This window comes from Didymosphaeria variabile, assembly GCF_027946475.1.
Source record: "Didymosphaeria variabile strain IMI 356815 chromosome Unknown scaffold_3, whole genome shotgun sequence".
Lineage (NCBI taxonomy): Eukaryota > Fungi > Ascomycota > Dothideomycetes > Pleosporales > Didymosphaeriaceae > Didymosphaeria > Didymosphaeria variabile.
In genome coordinates this window covers 2398274-2420887 of record NW_026611622.1, presented here as the reverse complement: position 1 = coordinate 2420887, position 22614 = coordinate 2398274, and the positions used below count along the sequence as shown (strand labels likewise).

At 51.9% G+C, this 22614-nt stretch overlaps 1 protein-coding gene across 1 annotated transcript; it reads left to right on the top strand.

Moving 5' to 3' along the window:
• Window positions 1-271: 271 nt before the first annotated feature.
• On the top strand, window positions 272-22456 carry N0V89_004146 (uncharacterized protein; the record flags this gene model as incomplete). Its single annotated transcript, XM_056212936.1, has 6 exons — window positions 272-754; window positions 813-4896; window positions 4948-8331; window positions 8392-9627; window positions 9683-21718; window positions 21777-22456. The coding sequence occupies 6 exons, from the start codon at window positions 272-274 to the stop codon at window positions 22454-22456; spliced, it is 21903 nt and encodes a 7300-aa protein (XP_056073244.1).
• Window positions 22457-22614: the final 158 nt, after the last annotated feature.

Sequence of the window (22614 nt, the reverse complement as noted above, 5' to 3'; positions counted from 1 at the left end):
GCGCTGAACCGCTATCTACCTCTGTTAACCGCACGACGCCTGGCGTTCTGGAAGTTGCAGCCATGTCGTCCCTGCAGTGGCGTGTCAGGCCCTGGCATTCACACCGGTGGAGGAGCCATCTCCTCTCGTGCGGAATCGATGCTTCCCTAGACGAGATAGTCCTTTGACGCTCATTCTCGCAACATACACATGCTGCAACGTCTGCTCTGCTCAGCAGCATCTCAATATTCTTTCCCTCCTAAGGCCCCCCCTTACCTCGCGGCCGTAAACCATGTCATCTACAATTCCCGCTTCCTCGTCGTTGTGCATGTTCCCCAGTCTTCTCTCTCGAGCCCCAGACCACGGCGATCGTGTACATCTCGACGCAGAATTGCACTGCGTAGCATTCCAGTTGGATGTTGGGCTCGAGGCTGAACTCTTCTGCGACAGTAACGGACTTCATCCTGCGAGCCTGTTCCAGCTTTCATGGGCCTTGGTGCTCGCCTGCTTTGTAAAAAGTGATCACGTCGTCTTCAACTTCGTGGATCTCGAGCATGGCCAACGCACAAGGATTTTGTCAAACATCGATCGTGGCTTCTCTGCAGCAGAAGCGGTGCAAGCATTGCAACAGATAGAAGATGTAGTGTCTTCGGCGGACGATGAAGCTCAGGCAGCCCCACAAGCTGGTATTAACACCGCCCTTCGCGTATCACGTGACGGTGAAGGAATTGCAGCCCACCAGCACTCTCTGGGGGCTCCGAAAGATGATGCGCGTGTAAGTTGGTCCTGGCTAACTCCTTTTTGTGTCGATATGTTGACACCCTGAAATTTAGTTCGACATCATAGTGGACGTGGATGTTTCCGGAGACGTTGTCTCCATCTCGTTTCAATGCAGCCCCAAGCTCTTGTCTCGAGACCTGTCGGCTGGGCTTGCGAGTACTTTTGGAAGAACCGTCCTTAGCATTATGGAGCAGCCACATTCACTACCCCAACTTCTGGATCCTATACAAGAATCTGCCAAAGTCCAAGTCCATCTGCCTGTCAAAGCTGGCTCCGCTGTGCACCAGGAAGCAGAGTCCAGCTATGGGACTTGGATCTCTCTAGATCAAGTTGAACAGCAAATATCAATCAACTTTCCCGGTGTCTCTGCGGTCGCGACCACAATGGTCACCCTGAATCATTCCTCCAGCCGTTATCAGCGGCTGATTGCCTTCCTCACAATGTCTGACCGTGATGGTCTTCCCGAGGAAGCGCTTGCTCTGGATGAGAGGACTCACGTGAGCAATAGCATCGAAGAGTTAAGACGAGTGCTCTTTACCAATCTCCAGCCGGGCCTTGGCCCACCTGCGCTCATCCCCTTATCTCACATGCCTCGTTCCGCCGACGGAAGCGTGGCTCATACAGACCTGCTGGCCTTTTTCTCTGCCCTTCCTCAGTCTCGCTCATCAGAGGTGGACGACACATGGGTTCGTGTTTCCACGCCCTCTAATGTTAGTGACGAAGCGGAGATCTTGATAGAAACGAGTGTAGAAGCGCAGAGGCTATTGACAGCGTCTGAGGAGAAGATGCGTTTGTTATGGGCTGAAGTTCTTTCCGTCGCACCTGAACAGCTCGGACCCGAGGATAGCTTCTTCCTCTACGGTGATTCCGCTTCGGCTATGGACCTTGTTGCTGTAGCCACACGAGCAGGCTTAGCATTGACAGTAGCCGACATTTTCATTACGCCAACGTTGGCGGAACTTTCAGCAAATACCTTGCCGATTGGCGAGGGCGAGATGGATCTCGACTTGAGTCCTTTCGAGCTGCTTCCACAACAGCTTTCTACCATCGACGTTGTGCGTGCAGCTGCCGTGCAGTGCGACGTAGACGCCAGAAGTGTAGTGGACTTATATCCCACAACTGCTCTCCAAGAAGGTCTCTTTGCCCTCACCTTCACTGGAAAGGCATCATACATCTTACAATGCGTTTGCCGGATGCCTCCTTGGTTGAATATCAAGCGTTTCAAGTCCGCTTGGGAAAATGTTGCCCAAGAGTTTCCGATCCTCCGCACACGGATTGTGTATCTCGAGTCCACTGGCACCGTCCAGGCTGTGCTTAGTCAAGAAAGTGTCGAATGGCGATCCGGAAGCGACCTTTCTGATTACCTCGCCCGGGACAGAGCTACTTCAGTCGAGTATGGTAGTGTTTTGTCCCGACTCGCTATCGTTGGTCAAGCTCAACAGGAGTGGCATTTTGTCTGGACTATACACCACGCACTGTACGATGCTTGGAGCATGGCACTAATACTGAACGCGGTCGATCGCCTATACGGAGACTCAACGTATGCCCTGTCATCGCACGTGTCTTTCAACCGCTTTGTCAAGCACGTCACGGATACTGATACGATACAATCGAAAGACTTTTGGTCCTCGTATCTTCAAGGCGCGAACATCGCGCCTTTTCCTCAGGCAAACCAGGCTACCGGTACAGGTCCGAGTCATGACACGCTGACCTCTGAAGTGAGCCTTCAACGCGCGGTTGCATCCAACATCACCGTTGCCACTATAGTCAGAGCTGCATGGGGTGCTGTTGTTGCCAGATACTCTGACTCCGACGATGTGGTATTTGGCTCCACCTTGACTGGCCGCAATGCCCCGGTTACTGGCATAAGTGACATCGTTGGGCCAACCATCGCCACGGTTCCAGTGCGATGTTCCATCGACCGCACGCATACATTCGCCCAGCACCTTCAGCGAACGCAAGATGAGATGATCGCTATGATCCCATACGAACACGTCGGTCTCCAGACTATTAGACGCTGGGGCCAGGATACACTAGTTGTACCAGATTTTCAAAACCTTCTCGTAGTTCAGCTAGCATCCGACGATCAGAATGGCAAGAGACACACAGGCCTAGAGTTCAGTCTCCGCGCGACCGCCGGATCTGAAAACTACGCGGTCATGGTCGAATGCACGCTGAAAGAGGCCGGAATTGTCATCCATACCGAATATGACCAGAACGTCATATCAAAACTTCAAATGGAAAGGGTGATCCGGCAGTTCCAACATGTGTTGCTCCAGCTGAACACCGAGAGTCAAACCGTAACAATGGCCGACTTGGAACTAGTATCACCGTATGACTTGCGGCTTGTTGAGCAATGGAACAACCAGGAGCTGCCCAAAAAGATGGCCTGTATTCACCAATTGTTCGAGGAAGTTGCCCGTGCCCAGCCAGAAGCGCAAGCTATCTGCTCATGGGATGGCGACTTCTCGTATAGCCAGCTTGATTACCTGTCGACTACTTTTGCCCTGCATCTCCAGAGTCTTGGTGTGAAGTCGGAGGTTATTGTTCCCATGATGTTTGAAAAATCTGCTTGGGCACACGTAGCCCAACTCGCTATATTGAAAGCTGGCGGCGCTGTTGTCTGTCTTGATCCTAGCCACCCGGAGGGCCGCATCCGGAGGATCCTCGCGGACGTTGGGGCTACTGTTGTGCTTACTACCAGTGCGTTCTTGAATCTCCTTCAAGACATCCAGCATTTGGTCACTGTTGATGCAGACTCGGTCAAGCGTATCTCTCGGCTCATTAAACCTGACCAGACCCTGAAGCGAGATGTGCATCCTTCTAATGCTGCTTTGGTCATCTATACGTCAGGCTCTACCGGTGAGCCTAAAGGAGTCGTTCTGGAGCATGCATCCATCTGCACGGGCATGCAGGCACACGGAGACGCATTACACATCGGTCCGCAAACTCGTGCGCTAAACTTTAGTGCGTACGTGTTCGATGCGAGTCTTGAGGATATCTACACACAACTCACGAGAGGAGGGTGCGTGTGCGTACCTTCGGAAACTCAGCGCCTCAATGACCTCGCTGGTGCTGTCAGAGCGACAAGAGCTAATTGGATCGGTATCACGCCCACAACTGCTAGAACCCTCGATCCGAACAGCGTACCTATGATCGAAACCTTGATTCTCGGTGGAGAGCTCATAACACAGAAGCTCGTCGATCAATGGAAACATCACGTATCGTACATGTACAACGGATATGGTCCCTGCGAGTCGACTTTGTATGCTACTTTGAATCCTCAACTTGGCAAGAACGGGCAACCCTCCAATGTCGGTCATGGTCTACACACAAAGCTATGGGTTGTCGAACCAGGCAATCCAGACAATTTGGCCCCTGTCGGGTGTAGTGGAGAGCTCCTTCTTGAGGGCCCATTGCTTGCACGCTACTATTTGAACGACGCTGAGAAGACTGATGCAGCGTTCATTACGAATCCTGCTTTCACTCGAAACCAGCAGCCTACAGATCGGCCGCGTAGGATGTATCGCACTGGTGACCTTGTGAAATACACCGATGATGGTAGCCTGGAAGTGCTGGGCAGAATGGATTCGCAAGCCAAGATAAATGGCCAGCGTCTTGAACTAGGCGAGATCGAACATCATTTGCGAAATTCTAGTGATGTGGAAAGCGCGATGGTCATTCTATCTAGCGATCCCGACGGCACAAAGCGTATTATGGCCATCTTGTCCTTTCAAATTCTGCAAGACAAGGTAGTTGTTGCGAATGACGACTTCAAGCTTATTATTGGAGATCAGCGAAAAGGCATCGAGCCTACAGTTGATCAGCTACGCAAACAGCTTCAAGACGAGTTACCCAGCTACATGGTGCCCACAGTGTGGGTAATCGTGGACTCCATCCCCCGTAATACTTCGCAAAAGGTTGATCGCGTCCGTGTATCGAAGTGGGCAGCTTCTCTTGATTCCGAGGCTTATTCCGCCTTAATGGGGGTTGGCGTGGAAGGCGAAACTACCGCGCCTGACACTCCAATCGCTACGCAGCTCCGCAGCATCATCGCGCGGGTACTCAACAAACAAGAGGAGCAATTGTCCATGAACAAGTCATTTGCCAATCTAGGCGGTGACTCAATTACAGCGAGTATGTAACTCAATTACACGATAGAATCAAAGGCACTAACAATTATAATAGTGCAGGTCGTGTCACGATGCCGCGCGGAAAGACTAAGGCTGTTTGTCAAAGATATATTGCACAGCGAAAGTCTTGCACAACTTTCGGAGCTTGTGGAGACCATGGACAACACAGCGACGGCCTTCGGTGTTTCGAATGAAGAGCTCAATCGTGCTTTTGCGCTTTCTCCAGTCCAGCAATTCTATTTCGAGGCAATGGGACAGAAGCCGACGCAATTCAATCAAGCCTTCTTGCTAAAAGTTTTGCGACCCGTGTCTGTACCGCAGCTGAGATTTGCGATCGAAGCGGCAGTCAAGAAGCACTCCATGCTCCGCGCAAGGTTTGATCGGCAAGGCGATGCGTGGTACCAACATATAACCGACAACGTAGCTGGGTCTTTTCGATTCCGCATTAAAAACCTAGCTTCAGAAGAGGATGTAGGTCAAGCTTTTCTTGAGTGCCAGCGTGGCTTAGACGTTGAAAATGGCCCGCTTCTCGGAATGGATTATTTGCAGTTGCAAGATAGCTCACACTTTCTTGTGCTCGCTGCGCACCACTTGGTCATTGACTTCGTATCCTGGCGAGTTATTCTTAAGGACTTGGAAGACTTCCTTACTGTAGGATATGCCAGTGATGGTACTCCTCTCTCGTTCCAGACATGGACAAAACTGCAAGCTGAGTACGCGTACGAGCATATTGACCCACAGGTGGCATTGCCGTTCGATATAAACGACCCAGATTTTGATTACTGGGGAATGGCAGAAGAACCTAATTTGTACGGCGATATTGCATGCCACACTTTCCTGCTCGATCAAGACACTACGAGCCACATCTTCAGCGACTGCAACAGCCCCCTCTCATCCGAGCCAGTCGAGATCCTCACTGCAGCAGCTATTCACTCGTTTTGTCGGACATTCACAGACAGAGAAACACCTACTGTCTGGAGAGAAGCTCATGGTCGAGAGCCCTGGAGCGCGGACATCGATCTCTCATCGACCGTAGGATGGTTCACTAATCTCGCGCCGCTGCAAATTAATGTGCCCGTGGATAATGATATTGTCACAACCCTACGAGCTGTGAAGGATACATCTCGACGGCTTCCTCAGAACGGCTGGCCGTACTTCACCTCGCGTTATCTCACTGCGAACGGACGGGAGAAATTCAAGAACCACAGCTCTATCGAGCTCCTCTTCAACTACGTGGGAAGATTTCAGCAGCTGGAGGGCGGAGATACCTTGTTTCAGCTACAGGAGCCCCACATAGAGGAGCTTGAGCCTGCTGTGGGACGAGATGTTCCTCGGATGTCATTGCTGGAGATTTCGGTTTCCCACACCAGCGATGGGAAGCTCAAATTTCGCATCTTGTACAATGACAGGATGAAGCATATCGATTTTATTTATCGCTGGGGGGCAGCTTATGACCAGACCCTACGAGACGCGGCGGCGCTCTTACCAGGGAGAAAATTAGAGAAAACACTTAGCGATTATCCCCTGCTGCGTTTTGATTACAAGGGACTTCAGACACTTAGAACGGAGCGGATCCAACAGCTGGGCCTGTTTGAACTTGGCGATATCGAGGCCGTGTACCCAACCGCGCCAATGCAAGAAGCGTTACTTGTCGGACAAGCACTGCACGCTGGTGCTTACGAGACCAACGCGACGCTCGAGGTGACTACTACCAATCGCCAGACCCCGGTCGATGTAGACCGTCTGCAAGCTGCGTGGGAAACGGTCATCGCTTACCACCCAATGCTCCGTACCATCTTTGCAGATAGTGTTGCGGAAGAAGGGTTGTACGATCAGGTCGTCTTAAAATCGTTCAATGGCTTCACCCGACGAATCCGCTGCGAAGACGAGTGTGGACCTGCTACGCTCATAGCACTGGAGTACATGAAGCTTTCTAAGACCAAGCCACTCCATCGATTCGTCATTTGTACAACTCCAAGTGGCAAGGTCTACTGCCGTATGGACTTCCACCACGCGATGATTGATGCAACTTCTCTCCGCGTACTCCTCGACGACATCCGTCTAGCATACGACGGTGGTCTGAACCTCGGAAATCAACCGCAATTCAGCGAGTACATCAAGTATTTGCAAACTAAATCGCTTGGCAACGCTCTGGGCTACTGGGAAGACCGCTTGTCGCAGGCGAGTCCTTGTCACTTCCCTGTAGCCTCCGTAAGTGAGGTGGCCGTGAAGGAAATGCGAGAGCTAGAGGCAGACCTCCAGTTCATCCGGCCACTGCTGCGGAACTTCATTTCTAGAACGGGTGTGACACTGCCCAATCTTGTGCAGACTGCGTGGGCGCTGGTATTACATAGCTACTCTGGGCTTGACTCGGTGTCGTTTGGGTATCTTGTCTCCGGACGAAACGTTGATGTTAAGGGAGTAGATCGCATCGTGGGGCCTTTGATCAACATGCTCGTATGCCACGTAGATGCTGCTACCTCTACCAACGTCATCGACCTCCTCCATGCGACTCGCGATCAGTACGCCGAATCTCTGGACCACCAACACGTATCGCTGGGTCGTGTCCAGCATACCATCGGATTGAGCGCTGCAACTCCCCTATTCAATACCGCAATGTCCTCTCTACATAATTCGTCCACCATATCAAAATTCCAATCCCGCAATGCCCAAGCCAAACGTCGCGAACTCTTCTTCGACGTTTTGCATTTCCACGATCCCACCGAATACGACATTATCTTCACCCTGAAAGCGGACGATCACAATCCAAACATCACTTTCGCATATTGGTCACCCAGGGTAAGTGACTGGCTTGCAAGGAACGCCTTGGCCTCTCTCACCTCGGTCATACGCTCCCTGATCGAAGTCGCCTCGGTCGACGGCCCGCTTTCAGAATTGGAATCCGTCAGTAGCCGCGACCGGGAAATTTTACAAAAATGGAACAATACCCCAGTCGAAGAAGAGTACGTATGCATCCATCATGTCATACAGCAGAGAGTCAAGGCTACGCCAAACGCCGAAGCCATCTGCAACGCGAACCGCTCGATGACGTACGGAGAAATGGATGGTCTTTCGACAAGACTAGCAGCCGAGCTTCAGAGAAAAGGTGTAGGTCCTGAGGTTGTCGTGCCCATCTGCTTCGAGAAAAATACATGGGCGGTGGTGGCTATACTGGCTTGCCTGAAAGCTGGCGGGGCTTACGTTCCTCTTGATCCAAGGCATCCAGAATACAGAATTCGCCAGATCATCGAATCGAAGGGCGTATATGGGAAGCTGATCCTTACTTCGGAGAATCAGGCTAGTTTATTCAGTAGCTTGGATTGCGAAACTCTTGTTGTGGACGAAAAGAGATGTCAGGGGTTTCCTAATACACCGCTAGCCAAGGAAACAGTAACGCCGAAGAATCTTGCCTATGTCATCTTCACTAGCGGTACAACCGGTATAAACTCCTTAAGCGTGAATTAGATACGACTCGACTAACTTTGCACCTCTCACCTAGGCAAGCCCAAAGGCACCATGATCGAACATAGGGCCTTCGCCACGAGCGCTCGAGACCACAGCAAGGCCATGGAAATCAGCAGCTCGAGTCGCGTACTGCAGTTCTCGAGTTACGTCTTCGATGTAAGTGTAATGGACATACTGACTACACTCATGCAGGGCGGTTGCATCTGCATCCCTACGGACGAAGAACGCGAGTCCATGGAGATCGTGGGCGCGATCAATCGAATGAGAGTCAACTGGACTCTTCTCACGCCAAGTTTTGTGACTATCATCGAGCCGTCACAAGTGCCTGGTTTGAAGACGCTAGTGCTCGGTGGAGAAGCAATGTCCCAGAAACATGTGGAGATTTGGGGTCCGCATGTTAGGCTTATGAATGCTTATGGGCCCACAGAAGCGTCCGTTCTGGTCACTATCAACACTCACGTCACGGATGCGACCAACATTGGACACGGCGTCGGCGCACTTACCTGGATTGCGGACCGCAACAACGCTGACCGGCTCGTTCCTATGGGTGCTGTCGGTGAACTTCTCCTCGAGGGGCCTACGCTGGCAAGAGGGTACCTTAATGAACCTGCGAAGACGCGCGCTGCTTTCGTCGATTCGCCGAGCTGGGCACCTGGGCGCCGCTTCTACAAGACTGGAGATCTTGTACGCCTCCGTGAGGACGGAAGCCACACTTACTTGGGCAGAAAGGATTCGCAAGTTAAAGTGCGCGGTCAAAGATTGGAAATCGGTGAGATCGAGCATCAATTAGATGCCAGCAGAATCGTCCGCGATGCAGTCGTTGTCATGCCCACAGTAGGGCCGCGCCAGAAGACCTTGATTGCGGTCGTAACGCTTACAGCACTACGTTTCCATAATCGCAACGGCAAGGCCCTGCAAATTGTAGATCAATCGCTACAAGCTGGCCACGTACGAGAAGTCGCAGATCATCTTGGCCAAACACTTCCATCTTACATGGTCCCGGCCGTATGGATAGTCGTTGAAGCTATGCCATTGAACACATCAGGCAAGCTCGACCGCAAGAGGGTCATAAAGTGGGTTGAACGTCTGGGAACTGACTTCTATCATCGCATTGCCACGGATGACAACCTGACGAGCGATGCAAGTTCACAACCCGCTACTGACATGGAATCTCAGATCCGGACGATGGTCTCCGAGATCCTCAACATCCCAAACAAGCAGCTCTCTCTGACACAGTCATTCATTGGCCTTGGCGGAGATTCGATCACAGGTAACAGATCAATATTCTAGAGACCAGAGCGATAAGTTACTAATGAGTACATTAGCTATGCAGATGGTCAGCCGCTGCCGATCACAGGGTATTGCCCTCAAAATGACAGATATTCTACGCAGTAAGACAATGTCGAAAATGGCGCAAGCTGCCAAGTCCATCAGAAACACTCAGCAACAACACGTCGAGATATCACAAAAGCCGTTCGAGCTTTCACCCATCCAACTAATGTTCGAAGAGATGGGCGGTATTCCCGACATGCGCTTCAATCAGAGCTTCTACTTGCGTGTGGATCGACCAATAACGCACAAGAACTTGGAAAAGGCGATCGCAACCATCGTTGGACGTCACCCTATGCTTCGCGCGCACTACCTCAAGAATGCCGAAGGCAATTGGCGGCAGTTTGTGCAGAGAACTGCTCGCGGTCGATATTATACGGCGTCCCATGATTTAAGGAGGTCGAGCCTGGCCGTGTCTATCATGGAAGCTTCGCAGCACCGTCTTCACCCTGATACTGGACCACTGTTCTCGGCCGATCTGCTCAACGTGACAGGAGATGGTCAATTTTTGTACCTGGTTGCGCACCATCTGGTCATCGATCTCGTGTCTTGGCGCATCATACTTCAAGATCTAGAACAGCTGCTGCTCGGCCGCAATCTCCCAACTTCCGACTCCCTGCCGTTCCAATCATGGCTGGCACTACAGGCGACGCACGCCTCCTCGCTGGATGTCAACACTGTACTCCCTTTCCAGATCCAGAGCTCCGACCTCGCGTACTGGGATATGGAAGGGAAAGCGAATATTTATGCTGATGTGGAGCGACACGAGTTCCCGCTGACGAAGGATGTGAGCACGAGGCTACTGGAACAATGTCACACTGCGCTGGGAACTGAGCCCGTTGAGATACTCCTGGCTGCGCTGTTCCATTCTTTCGCTATTGTCTTCCCAGACCGAGCGACGCCGACGGTCTTTAGTGAGGGTCACGGACGCGAACCCTGGAACTCGAGCCTCGATGTGTCGAACACAGTTGGGTGGTTCACTACGATGTCACCTTTGCATATTTCGGTATCTGGAGACAGCGTAATCGATATTGTGCGAAAAACGAAAGACGTTCGGCGATCCATTACGCGGAATGGCTTCGACTATTTTGCTTCAAGGTACTTAACAGCTCAAGGGCAAGAAGCGTTCGGCAAGTCGGGCTCTATGGAGGTGCTGTTCAACTACCTCGGGCAATTCCAAGGTCTCGAACGTGAAGACAGCTTGCTACGCCAGCAGGCTCTTCCAGAGGGTGCCGCGCAGTCTGACTTCGACGAGAAGCTGACACGTTTCGCGCTCTTCGAGATCAACGCCACGGTCGCGCAAGGTATCCTTTCGTTCCAGTTCTTGTACAACAAACGCATGGCACGCAAGGCGGATGTCCTCCGTTGGGCGGGTACCTATGCCCAATCGCTGGACGACATCACTGAATTGCTGCCTACAATGGCGAGCGAGAAGACGCTGATCGACTTCCCTCTTGTGCCCCTCACATACGGGGCACTTCAAAATATTCAAGAAACCATTCTACCAGACCTTGGACTGACGAGCTTGGACGACCTGGAGGACCTGTACCCTCTAACTCCAATGCAGAATGGCTTGATACTGTCCCAGACACGGAACTCTGATACATACAAAACGTCCTTCACCTTCAAGGTCACTTCAAACCGCTCAGGAAACGTCGACAGGCAAAGGCTGCTGGAAGCTTGGCAGAGCGTCGTGGATTCGCATGCTATGCTTCGCACAGTCTTCACAGATCGCACAATACCAAACGGCGTCTTCTACCAGCTCGTTCTCGCGAAGTGCAAAGCAAACACTTTGCTGCTCAGCTGTGAGAGCGATGAGGAAGCAGTCAGTCTGCTTGAGAATTGGCCAGTGTTGGAGTATACCGATAGCGTGCCCCCCCACCGCTTCATCGCATGTCAAGTCCATTCAGGTAGCATCTTCTTCAGGTTCGATGCGAACCACGCGTTGGTAGACGCAGATTCAGTGGGCGTGTTGCTGCGAGATCTATCGCAGGCTTACGAGGGCAAAGAGCCACTCAGCGTTGGTCCGCTCTACAGTGACTACATCAAGTACTTGGACTCGACGCCAATGGAGACATCAGTCACGTACTGGTCAGAGTATCTCCAGCACGTTGTCCCATGCTATGTCCCTATGATCAACGACGTCCAGGACACCGTTTCACCTCTTCGCAGTATCCATCTCTCGCTCGGCAACTTATCTAGCCTAATGCGCAAGTTCTGCGCAACATGCTCAGTCACCATGTCTAGTGTCTTTCATCTAGCGTGGAGCATTGTCTTGCGTTTGTATACAGGCGCCGAAGACGTAGCATACGGTTATCTCGTCTCCGGCCGCGATGTTGCTGTCCTAGGAATCACGAAAACAATCGGGCCGTTCATCAACATGATGGTGTCGCGTACGCGTCTCTCCCCATCCGCCACCATCTCCTCACTAGTGCAGAAAAAGCAGTCCGAGTATGCCTCTGGCATCGAGCATCAGGCTTGCTCTCTGGCCCAGATTCAACACGCACTGGGTCTATCCGATCAGCCTCTTTTCAACTCCATGATCTCAGTTCAAGCTTTAGGCAATAAGAAGACAAGTGACGAGCTGGCACTTGCTTTTGAGGGCATCAGCTCCCGTGATCCAACAGAGTACGACATCTCTCTAGGAATTTATTCGGACAACGAAAATGCCGAAGCGCACTTCGGCTACTGGGCGGACAGGATGAGCGACTGGCACGCTGAGAATGTTGCGCAGACTTTTGAGAAGGTCTTGGAGCAGATGCTGTCTTACCCGGAAGGCAATGTTGATAGCGTGCGACAACTCAGTGAGCGTGACATGCGTCAAGTTCAATCATGGACCCCTCTGCAGCGGCCTGGATCTGGTGCGCTGGTGCACATACGTTTCGCAGACCAGGTCGCACGAGCTCCGAAATCACTCGCAATCGAAAGTTTCGAGGGGAGGATCACTTACAGCGAGCTTGACGACATCTCCACCAACTTCAGCCAGCACTTGATTAACCTTAGTGTGCGCCCTGGGACTGTTGTACCCTTCTGTTTCTCCAAGTCGGCGTGGGCTATCGTCGCCATGCTGGCTATCTTGAAAGCTGGGGGCACGGGCCTGCCACTTTCCCCAGACCATCCTCTTGACCGCGTACGAACAATGGTGTTGGATTGCAGCGCCAATCTGATCATATGTGCGCCAGATCAAGCCAGCAGACTCAGTGCGCTTGGCCTACAACTCATTCACTTCTCCAAGTCGCTCGCCTCTACAATTCCAAAAACATCACCGATTTCCGTGGCTGTTGATCCGGAAAGCAGCGCATTCCTCATATACACCAGCGGAAGTACGGGTATACCCAAGGGCGTCATGATCCCCCATCGCGCTATTACTACTAATGTGCCCGAGATCGCCCAAACCTGGGGATGGGACAGCAATTCTAGGATCCTTCAATTCATCGCTTACACTTTTGATCCTATGCTAGGAGACATCTTCGGTGCACTGTTCACGGGTGCTTGTCTGTGCATAATATCAGATCACGACCGCATGAAAGATATTACTCCTGTAATCAACAACATGAAGGTCAGCCACATCGTGCTGACACCTTCACTTGCTCGGACGCTGCAGCCGGAGAAGTTGACAAGCTTGAAGTCCATCGTGTGCGGTGGAGAGGCGATCACCGAGCGCGACATCGAGATGTGGAAGGGACATGTAGAGTTGATCAATGCGTATGGCCCGACGGAAGCCACGATCGCAGTTACGAGTCTACACTACAGCAGAAGAGGGGGATTTGACGCACGCAACATTGGAAGGCCGCTCAGGTTCAGCTCGCTGTGGGTTGCTGATGCTGTCGACATCAAGTGGCCAGTGCCGGTTGGGGCTGTGGGGGAGCTTCTAATAGGGGGCCAGACTTTGGCGAATGGATATTTGAATGACGAGGAGAAGACTAGGAATGCATTTGTTAATGCACCAAAGTGGACGGGGCTTGGTGAGTCGAAGGTGTATCGCACGGGTGATTTGGTGCGGTGGGCATTCGACGGTACAATACACTTTGTTGGCCGCAAAGATACGCAGATCAAGATCCGAGGTCAGCGTGTGGAAGCCGGCGAGATCGAAAATGCTATCAGGTCCAACTTGCCTGGACTGAAGGATGTTGCCGTTGCATTGACAACCCCACAGAACCGATCAGTAGGCCCCGTTCTCACTGCGTTCTTAAGTTGGAACACCGAGTTGGAGTCCCACTACGACAGTCTTCTGGCGCGTCTTGCCGAGCCTTTGACCACCCAGCTGGTAGCACTCGATGCCAAGCTTGCCGATGCGCTGCCATCGTACATGATCCCCGCCATGTACATCCCACTACAGTGCATGCCACTCACGGTGTCTGGCAAGACTGATGTGTCACGATTGCAATCTGTCGTTTCTGGCCTCAGCGAACCCGAACTAGCTCACTTCTCACTATCGGATGGACCAAAACTACAGCCCTCGACTCGTATCGAGAAAAAACTCCAACAGATCTGGTCGGAGGTTTTAGACTTGCAACCCAAACGAATTGGCCAGGATGACAGCTTCTTCCGACTGGGCGGCGACAGCCTTAGTGCGATTCAACTCACTTCTCGGGCCAGTCAAGACGAGATCCATCTCACTATCGCTCTGATCTTTCAGAACCCGAAACTGAGTGACATGGCAGCAGCAGCAGAGGACCTGTCCTCGCAGAGCGTCTACTATCAACTTCAAGAGCAGTTCGGCATTCTTAAGGAATCAGTCCAGGACTTCTACCAGTGCACGCCTCTGCAGGAGTCGCTCATGATACTATCCATGAAAAGACCGGGCTCATACCGTCAACGACACGCTTGGACATTGCCAGCGTCCGTCAATGTCGATCTTCTCAAGACGGCCGTCAATTTGGTTGCTCAAAAAGAACCGATATTGCGTACAAGGATTGTGAATATGGAGTCCACTGGCTCCATGCAGGTTGTGATCAAGGAGGACATCGATATCACAGAAACTCTTTCTGAGGCTGAGTTCTGGGTGTTGGAACGCAGTATGACCATGGCCTATGGTCAGCCACTGCTGAAGTGCTGTGTTGTCCAACAATCGGAAGAGGCACCTAAACTCCTGCTGACTATACACCATGTGCTATACGACGAGTGGTCAATAAATCTTCTGCTCAACAGCATTGAGGCTGTGTACCAAGGAGTTGTACAAGATGAGGCAGTCTCTTTCAAAGTCGAATCGTCGAGCTTGTCCGATTTTATGCATTACTTTGCAAGGAGTAACGAAGGTGAAGCTGAAGCTTATTGGAAAAATCAGCTCTCTGGTGCGTCGCCAGTCGACTTCCCCCGACTGCCGAGTGCTTCGCATCAGCCTGGGAAGTGCCAAATCCTGCATTCGCACTTCGAACTTCCGGCAAAACAAAGCACTTCGTACGAGTTGCCAGTCTTCCTCAAGGCTGCGTGGTCAATCATTATGGCCAGATATTCTGGAACTGACGATATTACTTTTGGCCTCACAGTGCAGGGTCGCGATGTGCCAGTGGAAGGTATTGACACGATCGTTGGCCCGACCCTGGCTACTGTCCCCCTCCGGATGCATATAGACTGGAATACCTCAATCGAGCAGTTCATCAGCAGTATCCGCGATCAAGCTAGCGACATGAAATCTTTCGAACACGTTGGCTTGCAGCGAATCGCCCAAAGTGCCCCCGAAGCTGAAAATGCGTGCAATTTTCAGCATCTGCTTGTTATCCACGACCGAAGGCCAATCGCTGCATCAAAGGACTTCTGGATCGAGACTCCTATCGATCAAATAGAAGAGCTGGTATCATATCCACTTACGCTTCAATGCTACCTGAACGGTTCCGTTGTGGAAGTTGCAGTGAGTTATGACGAGATGGTTCTTGACGCTCACCAGCTGGAGCTTATGCTCGCCAATTTCGAGCAGACGCTTGGTCAACTTGTCACAACACCCGACCACCGACCGTTGAAATCCCTCGATCTGCTTGGAAACTATGATCGACGAGTCATCATGGAGCTAAATAGCACTGTGTCCGCGGGCCTGGAGACGCGCATCGATCAGCTCTTCGAGATTCAGAGAGCGGCACGGCCGAACGCCGAGGCCGTACATTCCTGGGACGCTCAATTCACTTACCAACAGCTATACGAACATGCTATTCGCCTTGCGCATCATCTGCAAGTATTAGGAGTGGGTCCCGAAGTCCTTGTACCGCTCTGTTTCGACAAGTCAGCGTGGACTATTGTGGCTCAACTCGGGGTCCTGTACGCAGGAGGTGCCTTCGTGGTAATGGATGCCACCCACCCGGTTCAGCGTCTGCAGCAACTCATTAAAGACACTAACGCTCACTTGGTCCTCGCTTCTGCCTCTCGTGAAGATCTCTGCCGCACCTTCGCCCCTCAGGTCGTCCCTGTTTCGCCTGAAACAGTCGCGGCTTTTCCCAACAAAGCCTCTCCACCGTTCAACAAGGCTACTCCTAGGAACACTGCATATGTCCTGTTTACCTCTGGATCGACTGGCAAGCCCAAGGGTGTCGTAACGGAACATCGCGGGGTCTGTACGGCTGCCATGGAGCAAGGAAAACGCATCAACATGAATTCCAGTTCGCGTGTTTTGCAATACGCGTCTTACGCCTTCGACTCCACCATCTTAGAAACATTCCACACTTTGTTCCACGGCGGCTGCATTTGTCCTCTTTCTCAGGAGCAGCGCATGAACGATATTGTCGGTGCCATAAACCAGCTACAAGCGAACTGGGCCTTCTTCACGCCGTCTCTAGTCCGCACATTTAAACCTGAGCAAGTGCCATGTCTGAAGACTGTCGTTCTCGGAGGCGAGGCTCTGGGAAAAGACAACATTGAGGCGTGGGCCAACCAAACGTGTCTTGTCAACGGTTACGGACCAACTGAGACATGTGTGTTCTCGTCTATACTCGATCGCATTACAGAGTCTGATCGACCTGATAATATTGGACGTGCCGTTGGCGGTGCAAACTGGGTTGTTGATGCCCACGATACGAATGTTCTGGTCCCTATCGGAGCTGTCGGAGAACTGCTAATAGAAGGCCCAACTGTCGCTCGGGGCTACCTCAATGACAATAACAAGACCGAGGAAGCGTTCATCAAGAGGCCGGTGTGGCTTGATGAAGCCTTACTCGGACGGCCTGTTGAGAGAGTGTACAAGACAGGTGATATTGTCACAATGAGGCCAGACGGCACAGTACTTTACATCGGGCGAAAGGATACCCAAATTAAGATCAGAGGCCAAAGAGTAGAGCTAGGCGAGATTGAACACAGTCTCAAGCGCAATCTACCCCATTTTGCGCATCTTGTCGTCCACCAGATTCGCCTGCCGCGTAGAGACAATACGAAGGTGCTTGCTGCATTCCTCTGCAGGGATGGGAAAGAAAAGGAAGGCAAACCGGAGACTCGTCGCATCGATTTGGAACTATACTCAGACCTGATGGCTCTAACGAGCACTATTACGGACGCATTGCCAGCATACATGATTCCCACAATGTTCATATTGCTGGATTCGATGCCGCTATCAGGTTCAGGAAAGACAGATCGCCGCCGCCTGCACGCAGTCGCCGAAACCCTCACAAACGAAGAGATCACACACTTTTCTCTTGCTGACGTGAAGAAAAGAACGCCACTCAGTGAGATTGAGAAGAAGATGCAGAGCATGTGGGCAACCGTCCTGAGCATACCTGTCGAATCAATCGGATGCGACGATAGTTTTCTGCGTCTAGGAGGAGATTCAATTTCAGCTATGAAGCTAGCAGCTCTTGCGCGCAAAGCTGGTATCTCCATTATGGTGGACCATATCTTCAGGAACCCTACTCTGAGCGCCATGTCTTCCATCACTACGAAGATGATGGAAGGGGTTGCAGAGGATCTCAAAGCATTCTCGCTGCTTCGTGGACTGGAGCCTCTGGAAGCGATCTTGGAGAAGCTCGAAAAGACATACAGCATTCCTCGGCAATCTGTGCAAGACATATATCCGACATCCTCGCTTCAGGAAGGGTTGATGGTCTTATCGGTGCGTCAACCAGGTACCTATAACTTCCAGTGGAATGCTGTGTTGCCGCCGTCAGTGGATCGTGAGCGATTCCAGAGAGCATGGCAGATCTGCGTCAAGCGAAATACGATACTACGCACGAGAATCATTTACACCGAGCTTTCCGGCTCGTTGCAAGTTGTGTTGGACGATGAATTGCAGTGGACGACTACAGGCTCGCTCGAAGATTATTTGAAAGCTGATAAGCTTGACATCATGGATTACGGAAAATCGTTGTCTCGCTGGGCTATTGTCGATGATGACAGCGGCAAAACACATTTTGTCTGGTCAGCGCATCATTCCATCTACGATGGTTGGGCATTGCCGCTAGTGCTGCGAGAGGTAGCCCGCATCTACCATGCCACTGACGTGTCCCGCCTGTCTACGCCACCACCCTACGCGTGCTTCATAAAGTATCTCGAGAGCCGGGATCAAGATGCAGAAATCACATACTGGCAATCGCAGTACCCTAAGGGTAAGGTCCTGTCAAACTTCCCGCCCGTACAGTCCTCGGCCATTCAACCTCTGGCGAATGTCACTGTCACGAAGGTGTTTGATTTCGCTCCGGGCAATTCATCGACTTCAGGCATCACAACTGCCACCTTGATCAGAGCCGCCTGGGCTATTGTGCTCTCACGATATGCGGAAGTGGACCATGCTTTGTTCGGAGCCTTGCTAGCTGGTCGAAACGTGCCAATCAAGGATATTGCTTCGATGACAGGGCCGACCATCACAACAGTACCGGTGCACATTCAAGTCTCGCGAGATCAAACAGTACACGCTTTCTTGGACGACGTACAGCGCCAAGCTGTCGAGATGATGCCGTTCGAGCATACTGGTCTTCAGAATATCAAGCAGTTTACCCGCGAAGCATATGACGCCTGCAACTTCCAGAATCTGCTCGTCATTCAGCCCAAGCAGGAGAGCAGCGAGGCGGATGATTTGTGGCGCACTGGTGATACGATTGACTTTGCGTTCGATGAGTTCCTGACCTACCCATTAGTCTTCCAAGTCGTCCTTGGCAGCACTCTCGGCCTTACACTTAAGCTCGATGATCGACTATTGAGTGCAGAGCGAGGCCAAAGGATGCTGGAACATTTCTCGCATGTGATACAACAGCTATCCGAGGCGAACACACAGACTCTCGCTGATATCGACATCACATCCCCAATTGATCTTGCTGAATTGCAGCAATGGAACGATCCGACAACTGTTGTCAAACCCACGACAACGAAGACTGTGCACAACCTGATCATTGATCAAGCGAGACAGTCCCCAAACTCTGCCGCTGTATGCTCCTGGGACGGCAACTTCACCTACGCGGAGCTCGACACGCTGTCGACACGTGTTGCGACCCATCTCAGAAATCTTGGTGTTGATCTTGAGACATACGTATTATTCTGCTTCGACAAATCAGCATGGGCTATCATAGCCATGCTAGGAATCCTCAAGGCGGGAGCAGCCTACGTCGCCGTCGACCCTATGCACCCACCAGATCGCAAGGCATTCATAGCTCGCGAGGTTCTCGCAACAGTGGCTGTGACTAGCCCTCAACACCAACATATGTTCTATCCTTTAGTTGATCATGTGATCGGAATTGACCGCATTTCCGTTGAAGATTTCGCGTTCAATAGATCTTTACCCTCTGTGCCTCCGTCAAACCCAGCATTTGTTGTGTTCACCAGTGGTAGTACCGGTACCCCGAAGGGTATAGTAATGGAGCACGGTGCTTTTTCGGCTGGGGCGCTCTCTCATGCTCCGGCCCTCAACATCAATTGTAACGCACGAGTACTGCAATTCGCCGCATATACTTACGACGTGAGCATGGGCGAGATCTTTTCGACTTTGATGCATGGAGGTTGCGTATGCGTGCCAACTGAAGAAGAGCGACTAAGCAATCTAGCGGGCGCAACCGATTCCATGTGCGCAACTTGGCTGTTCCTTACGCCGACAGTTGCGTCTCTTGTGAACCCTGCGAGCGTGCCGACACTCCAATATGTAATCCTAGGTGGCGAACATGCAACGACAGTCAATATTCAGTCCTGGGCCGAACACGTACATCTCACAAACAGCTATGGACCCGCAGAGTGTGCCATTTGGACGAACCATGCGGCTGGTCTGAAATGCGACGCCGACCCCTCGAACATCGGTCACCGCATTGGCTCACAATTATGGATCGTAGAGGCAGACAATCACGACAGATTGATCCCCACCGGCTGCATCGGCGAACTGGTCGTGGAAAGCCACAGCTTAGCGAGAGGATACCTGAACGATCCCGCGAAAACAGCAGCTGCATTCATTGAAGCACCGAAGTGGGCTGGAGCTGGTCGGCGAATGTACAAGACGGGCGACTTGGCGAAGTACAACTTTGACGGCACCCTGAGCATTGTCGGGCGTAAAGACAATCAAGTAAAGCTCAATGGACAACGAATGGAGCTAGGCGAAGTGGAGCATCACCTCTGCGCTGATGAGGAAGTGAACAAGGCGATGGCTATCGTGCCAACTGCGGGTCCTTGCAAGGAGCATTTGGTCTCGGTTGTCTCTTTGAAAACTATCAATAAGACGCTTGGAGGCGCTGAATTTGTGTTGGTTGGTGGAGATCAGAAGAAGGAGGTCGGTTCACAGATCTCACGGCTTCGAGAGAAGCTTGGAAGCAAGCTGCCCAAGTATATGATCCCAACCTTTTGGATCGTCCTCGAAGACCTTCCTCTTAACGCTTCCGGCAAACTGGACCGAAGAAGGGTTTCTGAATGGATCAAAGAGATGGACAATGAAAAACATCGCAGCGCGATAGAACTTGCGCAAAGCGACAAGATCAAGACAAAGCCATCAAACAAGATTGAGTCGAGCATCCGAAGGCTCTGGAGCAAGGTGTTGGGCGTTGGCGAGGAAACGCTGAGCATGGATGATAATTTCTTACAAATTGGCGGTGATTCGATTTCCGCAGTAAGACTGACGGCTGCTGCACGTCAAGAGGGCATCACTCTGCTCGTAAGAGAGATATTCCAGAAGCCGGTGTTGAGAGCCATGAGTGCTGCCGCGAAGTGGGAAGAGGTGGTAGATCAGGTGGCGTACGAGCCATTTTCTGTGTTTACGAAAGACCAAAAGAAGGCCGCACTAGAGAATGTCGCAAGAAAAGCATCTCAGCCTATTGACAACATCGAGGACGTGCTCGAAGCAACGGACTACCAGTCTTGGACTCTGGCGGCTGGCCACCTTCGAACTCGCGGATACATAAACTATTTCGGCATCAGGTTCGAGGCGAAGCTGGACATGAAAGAGCTTAGGAATGCTTGCTGGTCGGTGATTGCACGCCACCCAATCCTGAGAACCGTCTTGGTCGTGCATAACCAGCGCTTGCTGCAGGTGGTTCTTAGATTGTACGAGCCGGATTACACCTGTTACGAATATCAAGACAAGACCAGCGACGAGGCTATACCTCGTGCTCTGATCGAAAAAGATATGGGCCGACCGGTCAACCTAGGAGACGGCATGATGCGATTTATCCTCGTTAAGCAGCGCGATAACAGCCACTGCCTCGTGCTCCGGATCTCGCACGCCCAATACGACGGCATAAGCTTGCCCAGCATTCTTCAAGACATCAAAGCCGCCTACGAAGGCTCCGTTCTTTCCAACAGCAAGCCCTACTCCTCCTTCATCTACAACGTGCGCAAACAGGATCCCCACCAATGCGAAACTTTCTGGTCGGCCTTTCTTAGAGATTCGCACATGACAAATATTCTCCGCCACAAAAAGCTTCCCTACAAAAACCCCGTCAACCGTATGCTAAGCCGCGCCGTCACGCCTTCTTCCCTCAACATACAAGGCGTCACGTTCGCCACTACAGTAAAAGCAGCCTGGGCCCTCGTCCTGTCCTCCCTCGCACTCACGTCCGACACTGTCTTCGGCCAGGTCGTCTCCGGCCGCAACGGCTCACTAGCCGGCATACAACACGTTGTCGGCCCCTGCATGAACATCCTCCCCTGTACGCGTCCCACTCCAATCGTCCTGGACGAATGGCGACCTCGTACGCTTCGTACAAGACCAGCACCTCGCTAGCATGCCGTACGAGAACTATGGCATGCGGCAGATCATCGAGCGCTGCACCAGTTGGCCTAAAGCGACGCGATTCAGCTCTATACACCAGCATACTAACTTTGGCAAGCAATTCTTCGGAGAAGTGCTATCTGCTAGCGCAGGCAGTGAAATGACGGGCTACAGTCCGCCTCATGATGTCGCGGATGTATGGATTTGGACTGCACCTGTGAGCGAGGGTATGTTCTCTGTGGACCTTACGTTTGCGGATAGTGTTTTGGGGGATGAGATAGCGCAGTTGATGCTGGATATGCTGTGCAACAACATTGAGAGTATCTCTGCGAACCAGGATGCTAGGATCTTGATGCCCTCTGGTAGTGCTACGCGAATACCGATTGCGTATGACGAAGAGAAAGCCAAGGCGAAATACTTCGCTGAGGTGGAACCGCAGGCTGCACTGTCAATCACTGGTGCGGAGAAGATTGTTGCGCATGCCTGGGAGAAGGTCTTTGGCGCTGACGCGAGCGAGGACCAGGATCTAGAATGGTGGGACATCAGAGGCGATCTGATGCCAGCTGTGCACTTGGCTGAGATATATAGCAAGGCCACAGGTGCAAGTGTCAGTGTGGAGAGTGTCATTGAGAATGGCAGCAGGAATGAGCAGATCAGGCTACTGAGAGGGGAATAGGCAGTACAACTATGGCTTAGTTTGAGTTCGATTGGCGAGCGATTCAGACAAGAAGAAGCACACAGTACAGGACACATCGATCATCAAAACATGAATCATCATTATGCTATACAAACAACTGCTGTAAGAATGAATGACAACATACATGCAATGACCAA